The sequence below is a fragment of the Labeo rohita genome, chromosome 22 (assembly GCF_022985175.1).
Source record: "Labeo rohita strain BAU-BD-2019 chromosome 22, IGBB_LRoh.1.0, whole genome shotgun sequence".
NCBI lineage: Eukaryota > Metazoa > Chordata > Actinopteri > Cypriniformes > Cyprinidae > Labeo > Labeo rohita.
In genome coordinates, this window is record NC_066890.1 from 30,507,316 (window position 1) to 30,525,519 (window position 18,204).

The 18,204-nt window shown below is 34.8% G+C and overlaps 1 protein-coding gene across 1 annotated transcript in view; it reads left to right on the plus strand.

Annotated features, from left to right (window-relative positions):
* Positions 1-18,204, plus strand: part of polrmt (polymerase (RNA) mitochondrial (DNA directed)) — a 66,796-nt gene that overhangs the window by 248 nt on the left and 48,344 nt on the right. The window contains 4 exon segments of the mRNA XM_051095008.1: positions 398-496; positions 1,958-2,805; positions 3,852-3,985; positions 13,195-13,381. Of these exon segments, the coding sequence (XP_050950965.1) occupies positions 398-496; positions 1,958-2,805; positions 3,852-3,985; positions 13,195-13,381 (1,268 nt within the window).

Sequence of the window (18,204 nt, forward strand, 5' to 3'; positions counted from 1 at the left end):
GTTCAGTTTCCATGCTGTCATGTGTCTTGTCCTTCAAAACACAAGTCTGTCTTTTTATTTTACTGTAATTTGTTTTATATCAGGTATATTTTAAATGGTCACTGTAAAATCGTCAAGCACCGACTTTTGTTTACATCGATGATCATTAATGTCTCAATGTCAAGGAGGCTTTGAAATGTAACGTTAACAGTCTGACATAGTTAAAACGACTCGGTTATTTTTGCTTCTTCATGCACACTTTCGGTCTTTTCTGATGTACACCTAATCTAAATTTATTATGTCTTTGTGGATGCTTTGTTGTAGTAGTTGTTATGTTTCATTTTGTGTCTTAGCACCAAATACAAACTGTAAAGTTGGTAAACTTTTTTAGGTCATCGTTTTATCTGTCATTTCTCAGACAAAGCATGGGCTAAAATTTACCAAAGACACTATTCAGTCATCCCTAAGAAGGAGGATGGGAAGAAAAGATTCTGGGAACAGTCTCAGCTGTTGGACGGTATGGTATTTTTTCCCTTTTGAATATATCTGATGTGTATTATTGATGTTATTTAAGAACAACTGAATTGTATAACTTTTTTAAGGATATATTGGCTGTATGATTTTTAGATTTTAATTTCAAGCCAAGTCGGTTTTATTTATGTAGCACTTTTCACAATACAAGCTTTATAGAAAATCCCAATGTTAATGTTTAGAATATTTTAATGTCTTATAGTAGCATTTAGTGCACTAGAGCTGGGCAATAGTATAGTTCATATTTTACAATGATATAAACATTCCAACCATTTAGATTTGCTGTATTAAAAGTATATTTGTGAGTTTATGTATGTAGGCAGATGAAGTTGTATATACTGTATATATCCATATTTATATAGTGAGCTGTGTGATAATATATCTGATATTTTGCATTGATACTAATAATCACACAGCCAAAAATTGCTATATAGGGTCAAAGACGAGGTTTCATTTATTCAATGTAATTAAAGTGTGTAGTTAAGAGTTTACAATCATTTTTTGTAAGTAAAATGTCAAAATATTGGTGAAATAATGTTTTATTGTCATTCAGTGAAACAGATGGTATGTAAAAGGTATGTCAATGTTATGTAAAAATGAAACAACATGTTTATTCTCACATGGCCTAATTAAAATATATAAAATAATTAGTTATAATACTGTATTTTATTATATTTTAAATTATTAAAATGACAAATAGATAAAACTTTGAAGTTTTGCGTGCTGCACTATGATATGATATGAAGACTAAATCTAAATTATTGTAAATTAAAATGTATGATAGTCATTATTTTTTGCTCAGAAAAAAACAGGACACATTTTAATGTAAAATTTGTATTAATTTTTATTTATTTATTTATTTTTGATGCTTATATTGCTTTACTTGAGTACTGATTGTATGTGGGTAAATCTGAATGTACTTGTATATCCAATTTTTAATTAGGGCTGTCAAGCGATTAAGAGGTTACATAAAATATGCATGTGTATATATACACACACACAAAATATTTAACACACACACATATATATATATATATATATATATAATTTATATTATATGTAGATATATAAAAAAAAAAGATATATATATATATATATATATTTTTTTTCTTAAATATAAACATGCATGTGTGTTTTATATACATAATAAATATACACAATACACACATATTAGATAAACACAAACTTTTATTTTGCATGCGATCAATCATTTGACAGCTCTAATTTTAATATATTACTCTGTGATAATGTGTGATGGTATAAAAAAAATATCAGGCAGTTAAGATGCAAATAAAATTTAATTTTATAACTTGAAATTATACATATTATATATATATATATATATATATATATTATATCTTGATATACATTAATAGATGTTAATAGTTACAATATTTGCAATGAAGTCATGTGCACTACAGTTTCTCTCAATTTTTTTTCCCCACAGTTCTGGAGGCCAGAATCCAACAGCTGCAATCTGACGTCGTTGTAGATGTCAAACATTCAAAGGTGCAAATCATCAAAATGCAGCAGAAAATAAAGAAAACATCACCTGGGAAGAGTCAGAAGAACTTGCCGGGAGAAAAAGCAGAAATCCTTAAAAGTGGGGCATCTGCCAAAAAAGGTGGAACTGACGGTGTCACGCCTTTCAAAACTCACGCAAGTCGCTGGATGGAGAAACTCAAGCGTGAAAAGTGGATTAATCCCAAAAAACAAACTTCACATAGAATGCACGACAAACCAGTTGCGGGTAAAAGCAACAAAGGAGGTTTGATGCTTCCTGGAACATCTACAAAGACCATCACGACAGGCAAAAGTAGTGAGACAAAAACTAAGGCAGAAGACTCCAAAGCCATGGCGTCTACCACATCGTCCTCCAAAGTCAATGCTGTGCAAAAAAAGTCTAAAAAGAAGGTTTCGAGAGTCAAAGAAAGTTTAGCCGTCAGGTTTCCAGGAGTGCAAAAGATCTCCAGCAGTGAAGCAGACAGCGTTTCAGAGATGTCTACACAAGAGAAACTGGCAAATAAAGAATTTGATGAGGAAGAGGAGCTTGATGTAGACAACGTGATTGACCAGCAAAGCTCGAGTGCTCCTGAAAAGCTTCTGGAGGATAAGGAAGGAAACCGCTATGGAGATCCTCAGCTCAGAATTCGTTGTTACTTGGAGTCGTGTGTTTTCATTGACGACGTAGCTCGAGCTCAGAGCTGCCTGCTTTCTCATCACCGTCAATTATCCAAACGAATCCACTTGTCTATCAGCGCCTACAACATCGTAATGAGGATGTGGGCCAAAAAAGTATGTATGAAGACTCTCTTTTTATTTTATTTATTTTATTTTTTTTTTGCATTATCATCATCAACTTTTGTCAAAAATATAGCAAGCAAATAAAAAGCAAAATAAATGAAAATACGAAACACTCAAATTTGAACCATTTGCATCTTTCTACAGCATAACAACACTTTTTGATCAAAAATATAGTAAAAATAGTCATATTGTGAAATATTACAAATTAAAATAGCTGTTTTGTTATTATTTTAATGCATTTTGGATGCACTTTATTACCGTAATGGCAAAGCTGATTTTTCAGCAGCCATTACTCCAGTCTTTAGTGTCACATGATCCTTCAGGAATTATTCAAATATGCTGATTTGCTGCTTTTTCTGAATAATGTGATGAATTAAAAGAACAGCATTTACTTGAAGAATAAATATTTTGTACCTGTCATTTGATCAAATTGATGTGTCCATGCTAAATAAAAGTAATAATTTATTTAAAAAACAAAAACTTAATGATCACTTTTGAGTGCTGAACATATTTTGAACCTAAAACTTCGAATGGTACCTTCTCATTTTTTTTTTTTTTTTTTTTATTTTGTTTTTATTTGCGCTTTAATTAAATTTTATTTCATTTTTAAATATATGCGTTTTGTAATAATTGCTCTGTATTTTTTTTAGCATATTTTGCTATATATATATATATATATATATATATATATGTGTGTGTGTGTGCGTTTGTGTATATATATATATATATATATATACGTTTTTTTTTGTAATTGCTCAGTATTTTGCTAGTTCTTTTCCCATTTTAGTCTTACTTTTTTTTTTCATTTTAAAAGTTTTTTTTTTTGTTTTTTTGTTTCATATTTTGCTTGTTCCTTTCCCTTCAGTCTTGCATGTTTTTTTCCCCGTAATTTTCCATTTAAAAAATATTTTACTAATTTTCAGTATTTTTCTTGTTCTTGTCCATTTAGTTGTCAATTTCATGATTTTCCTTTTTATAATTTTTCGGTATTGTTCTGTAGCATTCCATTTTATGCCATTTTTGACTGTGTTTTGCAGGGCTCCATCAATCACATTCGTCGCTTATTCGTTCTGATCGAAGAAGCAGGTTTGAAACCCAACGTCGCATCCTACAGTGCTGCTCTGGAGTGCATGGGCCGCTTGCCTGAGTGTCAAACATGTGTTATTAAAAGGTAATTTACTGATTGTATGTACTTTAGTGTATTCCAATCACAACTATGAATAGGTGCATCACAAGTTTATAATATTTTTGTCAAGAGGAGGTTTCGTAAAGCTTTTTGTCCCGTCGAATGAATGTTATCGGTATCATGAATCTCACAAAGACATGATAAACAAAATTTTATATATATAAAAATATGATATATGTGTGAAATATGACCCAGAACGATTAGAAATGTACAATGATGATATAATTATTCAGCTTTATGGTGTTAAAATATTCAGTAACAATATGAGTGACACATTGTATAACAGATTGACAGTTCCTGACTGTGTCTCTAGATGTCAGTGTTGCTGTGTGCAATAATTCATGTGCAACAAAGACTCCTTCATTCTCTTTAGATTCCCTATAAGAATCCAAATTAAACTGATAAACATGCAAATTTGTAATGGCACTCATATATATGCTTTTTTATGAATGCATCGTCCACGAGCCGAAGCATTTATCCATAGCACTATAGGATTATTCTAAGCCTGTCTTGACCGTGTCCAAAAATAGAAATTCAAATTGTGGTCATTCATCTAAGGAGCATTAACTCAGTGGACCGCCATTTTCTCTCTGGTCATCTATTTGTTTTGTGTGCTTGTATCTCGGGGTAGAAGAATTTAGCAGATGAACACCTCCTCACTTGCATTTATACGAGGGAGCTCCTTGACAGAATGAGGCCAGATAAAAAAAAAAAAAACAGTTTTGGCTTTTTTTTTTTTTTTTTTGGAATACATTTACATCGTCACATATATTAAATTGTCATGTGTTTTAATTAAGGCTGTCACTTTTTAATTTAGTATAATTATTTAATGAAACATGGTTTAATATGTTAAAAAATATATTACAAGGCTTTATATATCAAGTATCTCTGAATTGTCTTAATTTGAAGGGTTTCTCAGTAAGCATTTATAATCTAATTGTGAATAATTTTATTCGTTAATCAGTGATTATTACTGATTTGAAAATCATTCTTCTATTGAACACAAAAGCAGATACTGTGTATTTCAAAATGCTAAAATATTGACCCTGTTGACTTTCCTTTTGTGAACAAAAACTGTTGCAACATTTTTCAAAATATCTTCACTACTGTTCTTTTTGAAATAATACTTTTATGCAAAGATGCATTATATAGATCTAAACTGAGGATATTTAGAATTATGCAAAGATGTCTATTTCTATTTTTTACTTTCTATTTATCAAAGAATCATGAAAACTTGTATTACACAAAATATTAAGCACCACAGCTATTTCCGACATTAATAATAATAATAGTAATGAATATAGCTGCAAGCAGCAATTAATAAGTCCTCTATCCGTGTGCCAGATTTCATAACTTTTTCGCAAGTGATTCTATAAGGGTCATACAATTTATAACAATACGTTAAAGCGTTTGAAAAATACTACATTTTACTACAAAATGCGAAATGCTCCACACTCAAAATAACTGACACAGGAAAATTTGGTATTGTTTGATTCGCTATGCTACTAATGAGATCATTCTTATGATTTTTGGTCAAACTGTATACAAATTGTCAAATTTTTATGTCTTTTGACCAGTAGGTGGCGCTGTGCTGAACTACTCATGTGCCCTTAGGTCATGCTTGGTATAACAGGTACCAAGTTTGGTCTGAATCTGCTAAAGTGTTGCGAAGATATAGCCTCATGTCTATTTTTGCGCAAATTTCGTCAAATTCATTAACACTTATTACGAAAACGGTTTGGTATATCAAAGAGCTTTTGATAACTTTTTGCCAACATGGTCTGAAGATGATCTGAGCCAATTTTGGTCAATATCAGACGAACCGTCTAGGACGATTCTGAAAAAGTCGATTTTTCGCAAAATTCTAAATTGCGAAAAATATTGACCCGTAGAAATTTAAGTTGTGGTATGCATTAGGGTTGTCAAAAGGTACCGGGTTCGGTACTGAAATTTTAAAAACGTCCATTTCCCTCTCACATTTGAGCGCTGTTGAGCTGATTTTTAAACATCGCTGATTGGCCATAGTGTTCATGCGCTCAACAGACATGACTGTGATTGGCTACAATGATAAGCGATTCACGCTTTTCACCGCGCTCACACATAAGCACAACGGGAGCGTTTGAAAGCCGCATCTGTCAACGGATCCGTCTATAGATCCGCTGACACATGTGGCGTTCAAACGCTCCCATTGTGCTTAGTGTGAGCAGTCGGTGAGGAGCGTGAAGCCAATCACAGTCATGTCTGTTGAGCGCATGAACACTATGGCCAATCAGCGATGTTTAAAAATTGGCTCAACAGCGCTCAAATGTTAGCGGGAAATGGACGTTTTTAAAATTTCAGTACTGAAAGTACCGAACCCGGTACCTTTTGACAACTCTAGTATGCATTCAACCCTGCATGAGTCAAGGAATCAGAGAAAACAAAAAGGTTTTAATTTAAACCTCATGGTTCAAAAGTAGTTAGCAGAAATGTGAGTGCAAATTTGGCCTGTTGGTGGCGCTAGAGAGTTTGAGATGGAGACTCCAAATTTGCTATGGTTAATATTGAGACTGTTCTCTATCTGTGTGCCAAATTTCATTGCTTTCCCACAAGCATTTCTATGAACTCCCATAGACTTCTTTTAAAAACTATTTTTTGTATAGTAGTGTGTATTTTGATATGTGTGAACTCTCTGGAGGCATTCAAATAAGCAGATTCACATTGGTTTTAAATCCACCGGGCAGCTGTGCCCTTTGTGCTCAATCTTCAGCAGCTTTTTTTGTTACCACACTGTAACCATTTTAAGTGATCTAATTGATTGTATTAGGCTTCAGTGCGTCTGTGAAGCCTTATACAAAGTCTCCGCATTTGATAAGTGCTAAAGGTGACTGCTGAGGCGCATATGGTTCTGCCCAATGACAGCACAGAGGGACAGGTGCAGGGGTGGCTTGTGGCAGCTGGCTGGGTGATCGATCACTGTAAGCTGATGGCAAGCACACACTGTTGTGCAGTAGAGATCTTCTTCATACAAACCCCAGAGGAGCCTATTTTTTCCCCATCTGTCTCTCTTTGTTCTCCTTGCCACAGTTTCAATTTGTCTTTCAGCTCTCATGCGGCAATGTTGTTGCATCTTTCGCTGCAATCCAAGCTTCCCGTCCTCTTTACGCATTTGGTTTCAAGTCACATTTTTTAGGACTATCCGTTCACGCTGTCGGTTTGATTGTAATAACAGTGTAGTCGGTATCTGGTGATGTAAGTGTCAACATGATGCCAAGAGCTGTCAGTGTGGAAAAACCTGCAAATTTTGACTTCTTGACCTCACAAGGTGCATGCATAAATAGAAAAATGGGAAAGGTGTTTTACTCAATTGAAGGGATAGTTTACAGAAAAACTCACAAGACCTTCATTCATCTTCGGAACACAAATTAAGACATTTTTGATGAAATCCGAGAGCCTGCAAGGTAGTAAGGACATTGTTAAAATAGTCCATGTGACATCAGTGCTTCAACTTTAATGTTATGAAGCTACAAGAATAAGCTCTCGGATTTCATTAAACGAGAAAAATCTCTTAGATTTCATCAAAAGTATTTAAATTCGTGTGCCGAGGATGAACGAACGTCTTGCGGGTTTGGAACGACATGAGGGTGAGTAATTAATGACAGAATTTTCATTTTTGGGTGAACTATTCCTTTAATTTGTTCCAGAATTGCTGACTCGTTTACTATATAGTGAATGTCACATATAGTTTACTGTAGGAAGGAGTTAGTAAAAAGTAATTGAATTTGGATGGACGTGAAATATTACACATCTTGTGTTTTGCCCGAATTACAAACCTGATGTGACCGTTCACACTAAGAGCATTTGAATCTGAATTCACACCACGTGGGTTTCAAGTCATTGTGTAAGAATGCAACAGATAAATGGCGATGTTAAAATTAAGTATGATTTTGTAAATTCAGTACAATTTACATTTTAAATGTACAATTTTGTTATTGTTAACGAAAACGATTAAAATGTTTAAAACATCAAACAATAAAGCTGAAATACTGTACAATATAAAAATACAATGAAAAATGAAACTTAGAAGTGTTGCCTTGACATCTAACTGAAATATGAAAGTTTAATTTGTAGTATTTAAAATTACTAAAGTACTAAAATTACTAATACTAAGGCCGAATTACTGTACAATGAAATTAAAGCTCAATTTAAAAAAAAAAAGGCTAAAAATAAATAAAGTAAACAAAAAAAAGCTTACACTGATAATAAAAAAAAAACAATTTAGGATATTAATAAGTGCAATAATAATATATATAAAAAATGCTAAAATAACATCAATGTACAAAATGAAAAATGCTAATTAATTTTATCTTATATACACTACCAGTCAAAAGTATTTGAACAGTAAGATTTTTAATGTTTTTTAAAGAAGGCTCACCAAGCCTAAGTTTATTTGATCTAAAGAACAGCAAAAACAGTAATTATTTAAATATCTACAGTTACTATTTAAAACTATTTGAATATATGTTAAAATGTAAGTTACTCCATTAGAATCATGATTCTTAAGGTATCTTAAGGATTCTTAAGGTTGAAATATTTATATTTTCTGCTAAAAAAACATTTGTTATTATGTTGAAAACAGCTGAGTAGATTTTTTCCAGGTTTCTTTGATAAATAGAAAGTTCTTAAGAACAGCACTTATCTAAAATATAAATCATTTGTAACATTATAAATATCTTTATCATCACGTTTGATCAATTTAAAGCATTCATGCTAAATAAAAGTATTAATTTCTATAATTTCTTCCAAAAAAAAAATTATGCTGACTCCAGGCTTTTGAATGGTATAGTGTATAATGTTACAAAAGCTTTTTATGTCAGATAAATGCTGATCTTTGGATCTTTCTATTCATCAAAGAATCCTGAAAAATGTACTCAGCTTGTACTCAGTAACATTAATAATAATAAATGTTTCTTAAACAGCGAATCAGCATATTAGAATGATTTCTGAAGGATCATGTGACACTGAAGACTGGAATAATGATGCTGACAATTTAGCTTTGATCACAGGAATAAATTACATTTTAAAATGTATTAAAATAGAAAGCAGTCATTTTAAGTAGTAAAATGTTTTATAGTATTACTGCTTTGCTATATGTTGGATCAAAAAAATGCAGACTTGGTGAGCAGAAAAGAATTCTTTAAATGAATATATATAATGAAGATAATATAGAGGTATATCTACTCCTCTTAGTTCTGTTTAGCCGCACAGTCGTACTGTTTTTGCATAGACATTGGTTTGGCAAATGAAACAAAAGCATCGCTTTAAACGCTCTGCAGAAAGCCCAAGCAGAGTCAACTCTCACCGACCTCTATATTTATCATCTTCCTTTGTCCCCGACAAGAGGATCAGCCTTTTAAAAGAATGCTTCAGGATTACCTTGATATAGAGTTTTCCGCCTCTCCTAATTGCATTTGCATCAGCTCAGGGTTTAACATTTACAAGAGTATTGAATGTAACCCTCTGGAGGTAATGATGCGATTGTTCCTCTGTCACACACAAGATGGAAAGGGTAAAGGAATGTCTTTCTCAAGGCCTCACGGTTCCCTCAACGGCTTCATCTGCTCCGTGTGCGCCCACTAGAGGGCACTGATGACTCATAGTCGGTGCATTTTACTCTCAAAGAAGCCTGTTGCTTTGGAAACCATCCCTTCATTCTCAGAGGCTTAGGAATAACCCAGTCCTGCAGCCTCCCGGCAATGTAAAATAGCTCAGATAGTTGCAGACCCTTACAGAATTAATGTGCTTAAACCACTAGTTTACAACTAGTACCACAGCACTGCTGAATTCATGATTCTGATTGGTTGATAGAGTTTCTAAGGTGTCGGTTAATGTTGAATAAGTAGTTGCAGGTTTGTTCTGTATTATGTTCTTTCTAAGCTAGAAACGGGACCTTGGGCTGCTACTTAAAGGAACAGTTCACTCGAAATTTGCTAAAACATTAACTCACCCTCAGGCCATCCAAGATGTAGGTGAGTTTGTTTCTTCATCAGAACAGATTTGGAGAAATTTAACATTAGATCACTTGTTCACCAATGGATCTTTTGCAGTGAATGGGTGCCAACAGAATGAGAGTCCAAACAGCTGATGAAAGCATCAGAGTAATCCACACTACATCAGTTAAAGAGCAGGTCATGCTTTTTGAAAATATCTCTTTTGCACTTTGTAATATCGCTATCCTTCAGTGTAAACATTCTGCAAAAGTTGTTAATCAAAAAAGTGCATGATAAACAAAGATATTGTCTCTCAACATAAAGAGTCGACGCAGAGCCACCTTAAAGGACTTCCAAAACAAAGATTCGCATGTAGTGTACTCACCCCCTTGTTGTCCAAGATGTTCATGTCTTTCTTTCTTCAGTCGTAAAGAAATTATGTTTTTAGGTAAGCATTTCAGAATTTTTCTCCATATAATGGACTGCTATGGTGCCCCGATTTTCAATGTCCAAAATGCAAATGTCCAAATGCGGATGTAAAAGATCCCAGCCGAGGACGAAGGGTCTTATCTAGTGAAATGATTGGTTATTTTCACTAAATACATTCAATTTAAATACATGTTAAATTGAAGAAACACTATGCATTAAGAGCTGGGGGGTGAAAAACTTTTGAACAGGATGAAGATGCCCAAATTTTTCTTATTTTGTTGAAATTTTGCTGATTTTTTTTCCATTTAGTGCTGCCCTTCGGAAGCAACAGAAGATACTTGCATGTCTCCTGGAAGACAAATTACCTTGATCTTCAAATTCCAAAAGTTTTCGCCCCCCGGCTCTTAATGCATTGTGTTTCCTTCTGGAGCATCAGTAAATGTTTGAACCTTTTTTATTAGTTGTGTTTGAGTTCCTCAGTTGTCCTCACTGCTACCCACTCGGCTAACATATTCCCTGTTATTGTCTTGTTAAGCATTTACAGTTTAGCAGCTAAACTTTAGCTGTGGGCATGATTCGCTTGCATAAATGTTCAGATGTTTTTATGTCATTATTTTAAGAACGGATTGGAGTGCTGTTTTATTGTTTTGGGGCATGCTTAGTCAGTGGTAGCCAGGGTTGCCAGGTTTTCTCTACAGAACCCGCCCAATTGCTGGGGGATAAAGTACACATATTTTTTTGTTGAGGTTCCCCTGGTAAAATCATATTACCCCAACAGCTAAATATGATGCTGTTGGGGTCACTTCAACCCTGCTTATATCAAAAACAACCTGCGGCAACAGTGTTAAAGTAGCCCAATTCCGCGGGAAAAGTGAGGATTGGCAACACTGTTGCTAGGTTTTCACAACAAAACCTGCCCAATTGCTACTCAAAACTAGCCCTGAACTAGCCCAACTGTGTTTTGAGGAGGGTGCCCTGTTAAAAATTGTGTTCCAGGGTGTAAAATACACTTTGTCAGGGTTCCCCTCGTCAATTCGCATTCCAGGGGCTAAATTATTTATTGGGGTTGCTTCAACCCGCGGATATCAAAAGCAACCGCAGACTTGGCAACACTGATTGCATCACTTGCTGAGGTACTCCTCTCTGTGTCAATCACAACAGGCTTGGCCAGCCGAGCAGAGTAGCCAATCAGAGCAGAGTAGGCTTATGGAAGGAAGGGGTTTATAGACATTATGCTCAGAACTGTTGAACGAATCGTTTTGAAATCATTGAATATGTATAAATGTATATTCTGAGAAAATTACAGTGTTTTCTGACTTTAGATGCATTTAAACCTGTTCCAACACAATATTAAGACACATTAACATACCATATAAATTGCTCTTTAATGTCTTGTAAAGCAAAATGCTGAGTGTTGGCAATAAAATTGATCATTAATTTGTCTTTAAAGGGATAGTTCACCCAAAAATGAAAACTACCTCATGATTTACTCACTCTCAAGCCATCCTTGGCTTATAAAGTTTTAAATATGGATATTTTTCTTACAAAACGCATCAATTCACTTCAGAAGGGCTTGTGGAGTGTTTTTTTGATGGATGGATGCACTTTCTTGAACTTTAAAATCTCAACAGCCATTCACTGCCATTTTAAAGCCTGGAAGAGCTTGAGAATGAGTAAATCATGGGGTAATTCTCATTTTTGGGTGAACTATCCCTTTAACTTCAAACTGTTGCTTCTGGCTAAAATACCTTAAATAGTCCATAATCCATAATATTGCTTCCTCTAGTGAAAAAGTCATCTTGACTGAATCAGGAGAGAAATATGCACAGATCAAGCACAGTTTACATGCAAAAACAGTTCTAAACAAATGTTTAATGTCAAGATTTTGATGTGAGAACACAACAGGAGATGGGACTTTTTCACTGGAACAAGTGGTATTATGGATTATAGACTCATATTTTAAAGTTAAAGCTCCATAATGATGGATTTGATTTATGAAAACATGCCAATTTTTTCTTCACATGATGTTAATTGATGCTCTGGAGTCGTGTGGGTTACTTGTGGATTTTTGTGACGTTTTATCAGCTGTTTGGACTCTCATTCTGTTGGCACCCATTCACATCCATTGGTGAGCAAGTGATGTAATGCAAAATTTCTCCAAATCTGTTAGATTTGAACAAACTCGTCTACATCTTGGATGGCCTGAAGGTGAGTAAATATTCAGCAAATTTTTGGGGGTGAATTTTTTTTCGATTTTGGTAGTCTTTCGTCAACTATTCCTTCCTTATTCTCTTTGGCAGAGACTCTCATTCTCTCTTCCAGAGTGCTGTAATTTGTATTCTGTCCACGACAGGAACATAACTCTACATCAACAGTGAGCAGTCCAGCTGCGTGGGGCTCTGACTTTATTCACACTTTTTCTGTTCGAATAAACACGGCCTTGTAATTCTTGGACATATGGCAGTGGCCTATCTGACACCCACTACCGGAGGGAGCAGAACGTTCTGTTCGAAGGCGCTCCGTGTCAATGCAAATATTTGATATTCCACTCCGACACCCCGCCAGTCTCAGCGCCGTGAGCCCAGGTGCTGCGGTCGTGGAAGTTTTCTCATTATAAGGCCTATCCCATCCATCTTTGGATGATCAAAGTCATTTTTAAAACACAAATGTCTTCATCTGGGAATTTAGCCTGTAATTGCAATGAACTTGAAAAAGAAGGTTATTGGAAAAGTAACAGTGCAAAAGTTTCGAATACGTGTTATTGTGAGAAATAATCATCTCTTTTGTGGTCCACAGGTGTCTGCAGCAGATGGAGGTGGACGGCCTGTCCGTGGATGACGTGTTCAGACAGTGCGTGTTTAAAAAGGATGAAAGAGAAATGGTTCTAAGGGCCGTCCAATTGGTGCAACCTGAATACCAACCTAGTGTATCCAAAGATCAACCTGTCTGTTGCCTGCCATTGGTGGAACAGTTTTATGCTGAGGTACCGTTATATTACATTACATTATATTACTGTTTAAAAGTTTGGGATAAAAGGGATAAAATAAGTTAAATGGGAAAAAATGGTAAAAAAAATAGTAATATCGATTAATTGCGATTAATCACGATTAATCACATTCTTGCTAAATAATTAAATTAATTTCAGGTAGTTTAATTGACAGGTAGTTTATATATAAATAAATACATATATAAATATCTGGTAAGATTTTTAATGTTATTTGAAGAAGTCTGATCATTAAGGCTGCGTTTATTTGATTGAAAAACAGAAATATTGTGAAATATTATTGCAAACTAAAATAGTGGTTTTCTATTTTAATATACTTTAAAATAAAATTTATTCCTGTGATGCAAAGCTGAATTTTCAGCATCATTATTTCAGTCTTCAGTGTCAAATGATTCTTCAGTAATCATTCTAATATGCTGATTTATTATCAATGTTGGAAATAGTTGTGCTGCTTAATATTTTAATATTTTTTGGGACCTATGATGCTTTTTTTTAGGATTCTTTGATGAATACGAACGTTAAAAAGAACAGCGTTTATTTAAAATAGAAATCTTTTGTAACAATATACACTGCCGTTCAAAGTTTGGGTCAGTCTTTCTTTCTTTGAAATAAATTTATGCGTTTATTCAGCAAGGATGTGATAAAAAGTGATAGTAAAGACCTATATTGTTAAAAAAAAAAATCTGTTTTGAATAGATGCTGTTCTTTGTAACATTTCATTCATCAAAGAATCCTGAAAAAAATATTAAGCAGCACAACTGTTTCCATGTTGATAATAAATCAGCATATTAGAATGATTTCTGAAGAATCACTTAAGACAGAAAGGAATGGATGATGAAAATTCAGCTTTGCATCACAGAAATAAACTTTAAAATACATTAAAATATAAAAAAAACTATTTTAAATGCCAACAATATTTCAGAATATTACTTTTTTGATCAATTAAATTGAACTTTGATGAGCATAAAAGACTATAAAATGCATTTTTATTCATTTAGGTATTTTTGATTTAATTCTTTCCAGTCTATTGTGTTTTCATTCCATCTTCTGAATTATTATAGGAGCTATATAGTGTTTATGGTGTTCTAACACCTTGGACTGTACATATTTTACTACCCATAAAACACTTTATTGTCCTTTTCCCTCACATTATGATTGTTCATATATAGATATGACAATTTGTGTTAAACCCTCGTCGTGAATTGTCAGTGAACAGGTTGTAAAACAGGTTAATTGCGTTGCTAAATTGGAGTCGAAGTGGAGGTTGGTGCCATAAAACAGGTGGTGCTTTTCATAAAACTATATACCTGTCTTCCCTGTCAGCGTTTAAAAGACCTGCCTGAACTTGTCTTGTGTGTCAAAATGACGAGTTTCACTACCATGTCAGCTGTCATCTGCTATATAATTCCTTCAAACAGAGGTGCCCGCTCTATTTTTGGGCACACTGGAGGGGTGTTATTGGGCCAGTCTGCCCCACAACCAATTCCCCGCCATCCCCCTTTTTCCCCAACTGATTCATTACCGCAGGTGCCCATTTGTAACCCACACCCTTCTGCCTAACACCTTGAATGGAAACTTTCCTGGAAAGTACAGAAGAACTGGGTCATGTGAATGAAAATGCTGCAACTCTCAGCACAAAGCAGTAAAGAAACTCTGGAACCAACTTTTCGGAGATGCCCAACAGGCTGAATTTGTGTTTAAATATGTTGCTGGCAGAAGTTTTCTTTTGATGTTGTTTTTTTTTTTTTTTTGCTTTGCTTTGCTTTGTTTTGTTTTGATGGAATTTGCCTTGCTTTGTTGTGTTTTACTTTTTTGTGATTTGCTTGTGCTTTGATTTGCTCTCTTGTACTTTGTTTTGTTTGCTTGCTTTTTATTTATTTTTTATAGCTATTTTATTCCTTTTATTATTTATGATTGTTGTCCTGATAAAAAGCAAAACCAAACTGTGATCTTACAGTACGATATGCATGACAGTACAGGTATTGCAGTGTTGCTGGCAGAAGTTTTATTGTGTGATATTATTATTATTATTATTTTATTTTATTTTTTTGGTTAGAATTTGCTTTGCTTTGTTAGAATTTGCTTTGCTTTGTTAGAATTTGCTTTCTTGTGTTTTGCTTTGCTTTTTTATTTTTCCTTACTTTTACTTTTGTTTTGTTTTATTTGTTTTATTCACTTTTTACCTAAGTAGCACTAATTCTCGTGCCGGTGTGTCGCCGAAATCTGAGTTGTTGAAGGGCTGCTGTTCGCTGAGTTAACTGCGATCTCGCGTTTCACTTGTAGCTGAAAGATGCCATGACTGAATCTAAAAACTGCCGATAAACAAACAGTACTGACATTAGAGAACATATTTTAAGATTAAACTCAGTACAATAACGAATGAAATCTGTTTATTTTATGCAAGACAGAAGGCTTTTCCATCCTGCGGAACAACCGCTGCTGACGCAGCTGACTGACGTCTTGTCCTTATAAGATATTACAATTTACAGCACAGTGGAAACTTTATTAATGAAATAAAATGTATACAAACCGTTGTTTCGTGGAAGAGAACCGCAAGGTCTCTTCTGTAGAGGACTCAAAAAGCCCTCTGACTGAGTGTAACTCAGCACTTGGGTTGTTTCATCAGAGACAGGCTCAACCCAGCGGTTGGGTAGAAAAAAATAACCCAGCGCTAAAAATGACCCAGCACCTGGGTAAAAATATTAAAAATAACCCAATAAAATGACTCAACAGGTTGAACCCAGCATTTGGGTTAAAAAAATAACCCAGCATTTTTTATTTTAGTGTAGGACTGGTGGTGATGCTTAAGATATTGTCAGGCATTCAGTGTTTCTGTACTGTTAAGATGATAATAATAATAATAATAATACAAATTCTACTACTATTGACAATATATAATGGACTAAGCATTAATGAGCTGCTGTGTTCATGAATATTAATCATATTGTTTGCGTTCACCCAAACTGATTTGCTAACATCAAAACAGGGACGATAATAGGCGAGCACCAGCCAATGAAATTGCCATTTGCACATTAGTTCTGCATACTACCCGAGAAACCAGCAGTGACTCATGGTTGTTCTTAAAAGCTGAAGAATTTAGACTAAACTCTGTTATTTTAACAGGAAAATACAACAAAGAATGTTTTTTACATGTAGCACATCAATTTTGTATACACTGGACGTGACAAAGCGACCGTTGCAAATAATTTGAACTTTGTGTGAGCACGTCATAAATAGAACGCGGCAGCAGTTTACTGTCGGGAATTTGTCGTGGCGCACCGCATCCAGTGTAGACGGTGTTAGACTCTCTTGCCCTCTCTTTCTTTGTGTGTGTGTGTGTGTGTGAGAAACAGTGCTTTCAGCAAAGCAACGGCAAGTCCGGCACCTTTACACCATGTTTACAGTATGTCAAATACAGCTACGCTGCGCATCTATTGAGATGAATTGAAAAATAGATCAGATCACTTGGCGAAGAGTGAAACTCTGAGCGTTTAGTCAGATTGTTCGCCGAGTGAAAATATATCTGTGCTAAACTAAAGCAAAAAGCCCCATGAAGCCATGGGTTACAGTGAATTTATTACAGCTAAAGTGGCTTTGACATGAAGCGGAGCCTGAAACCCCCTTAGCGGTGTATAGTAAGTTACAACAGCTTCAAATGTGGCTCAACCAATTAGAATTAAGGACCGGAACTACCTGTTTTATAATTATATTTAGCCTCCAACTCACACACTGGTGAGTAAATCAAAGACTTTAGAATACCCAAGATTTGTCACTCGTATAGTTTTGAATGGGAAGAGATGCAACACTCATTATGGCCGTGAAGTCCTGCTTTCTTAATGAAAGAGCCAATCGTTGACTAGTAAAGTCAGTGCGTTGCTGCAGCTGCCGTTAGAAGTCCCAGTTGATATAGAAATCGCAGTCGCACTGGCTGATCTTGCCTGAAAAATAAGCACTTTTTTATATTTTGGGGCTTTTTTGGGCCTAATGGATAGGACTGCAGAGAGATGACAGGAAAGTACTGGGCGGAGAGAGTGGCGCGGGATTGGCAAAGGACCTAAAAATGGGATTCGAACTTGGGTCACTACGAGCACAGTTGTGCTATATGTCGGCGTACTAACCAAGGCTATTGGCGCCGAAAAATATGCTTTTTTTAATGCTATTTGAGCATAAGCAACGATATTTATGAGGCAGTTTGTTGTCAGATTTCATTGGTGATTTCAGATATGAAATTTAATCGTAAGCTTGGTGAACAGTTTTAGAGAATTTGATGTTTCCCCATTCAAATAGATACGAGCTGCACTTGCCTGCCCAAGAGGCATTTCAAACATGACCACTGAGGGAAATGGCTTGCCTTAAAGGGACTTTAATCTAAGAATGTATTAGCCAGTGGCTAATGTTAGATATCTTTTAGTTGCCCAGAGTGAAGATTTAGTCGCATATGTGAGTTAATATATATTCATACCCAGTGATCAATTTCAGTTCATGATCATGATCAGTTTAGTTTGTGTTTTGCCTTGAGAAGCAAAAATGGGTACTGTCACTGTCAAAGGCACAATTAAAATTTCATCAAGGCAGTTAATTTGCCGTCACCGAGCACTAAGTGATCAAATACCACCAGTTCTTCCTGTTAACCTCTTTTTTCAATTCTCAAAATGTATCTTTGACTTGTGTCCACCAAGTTTAGATAGTTTGAGATGTTGCCTCACACAGTTGCGTTGCCATAATGGCATTTCTTGCCTTCAAATGCATCCTTTATCCACACCACCTCACTAAAGCATTGAAGATTGGGACAACTCATCCCT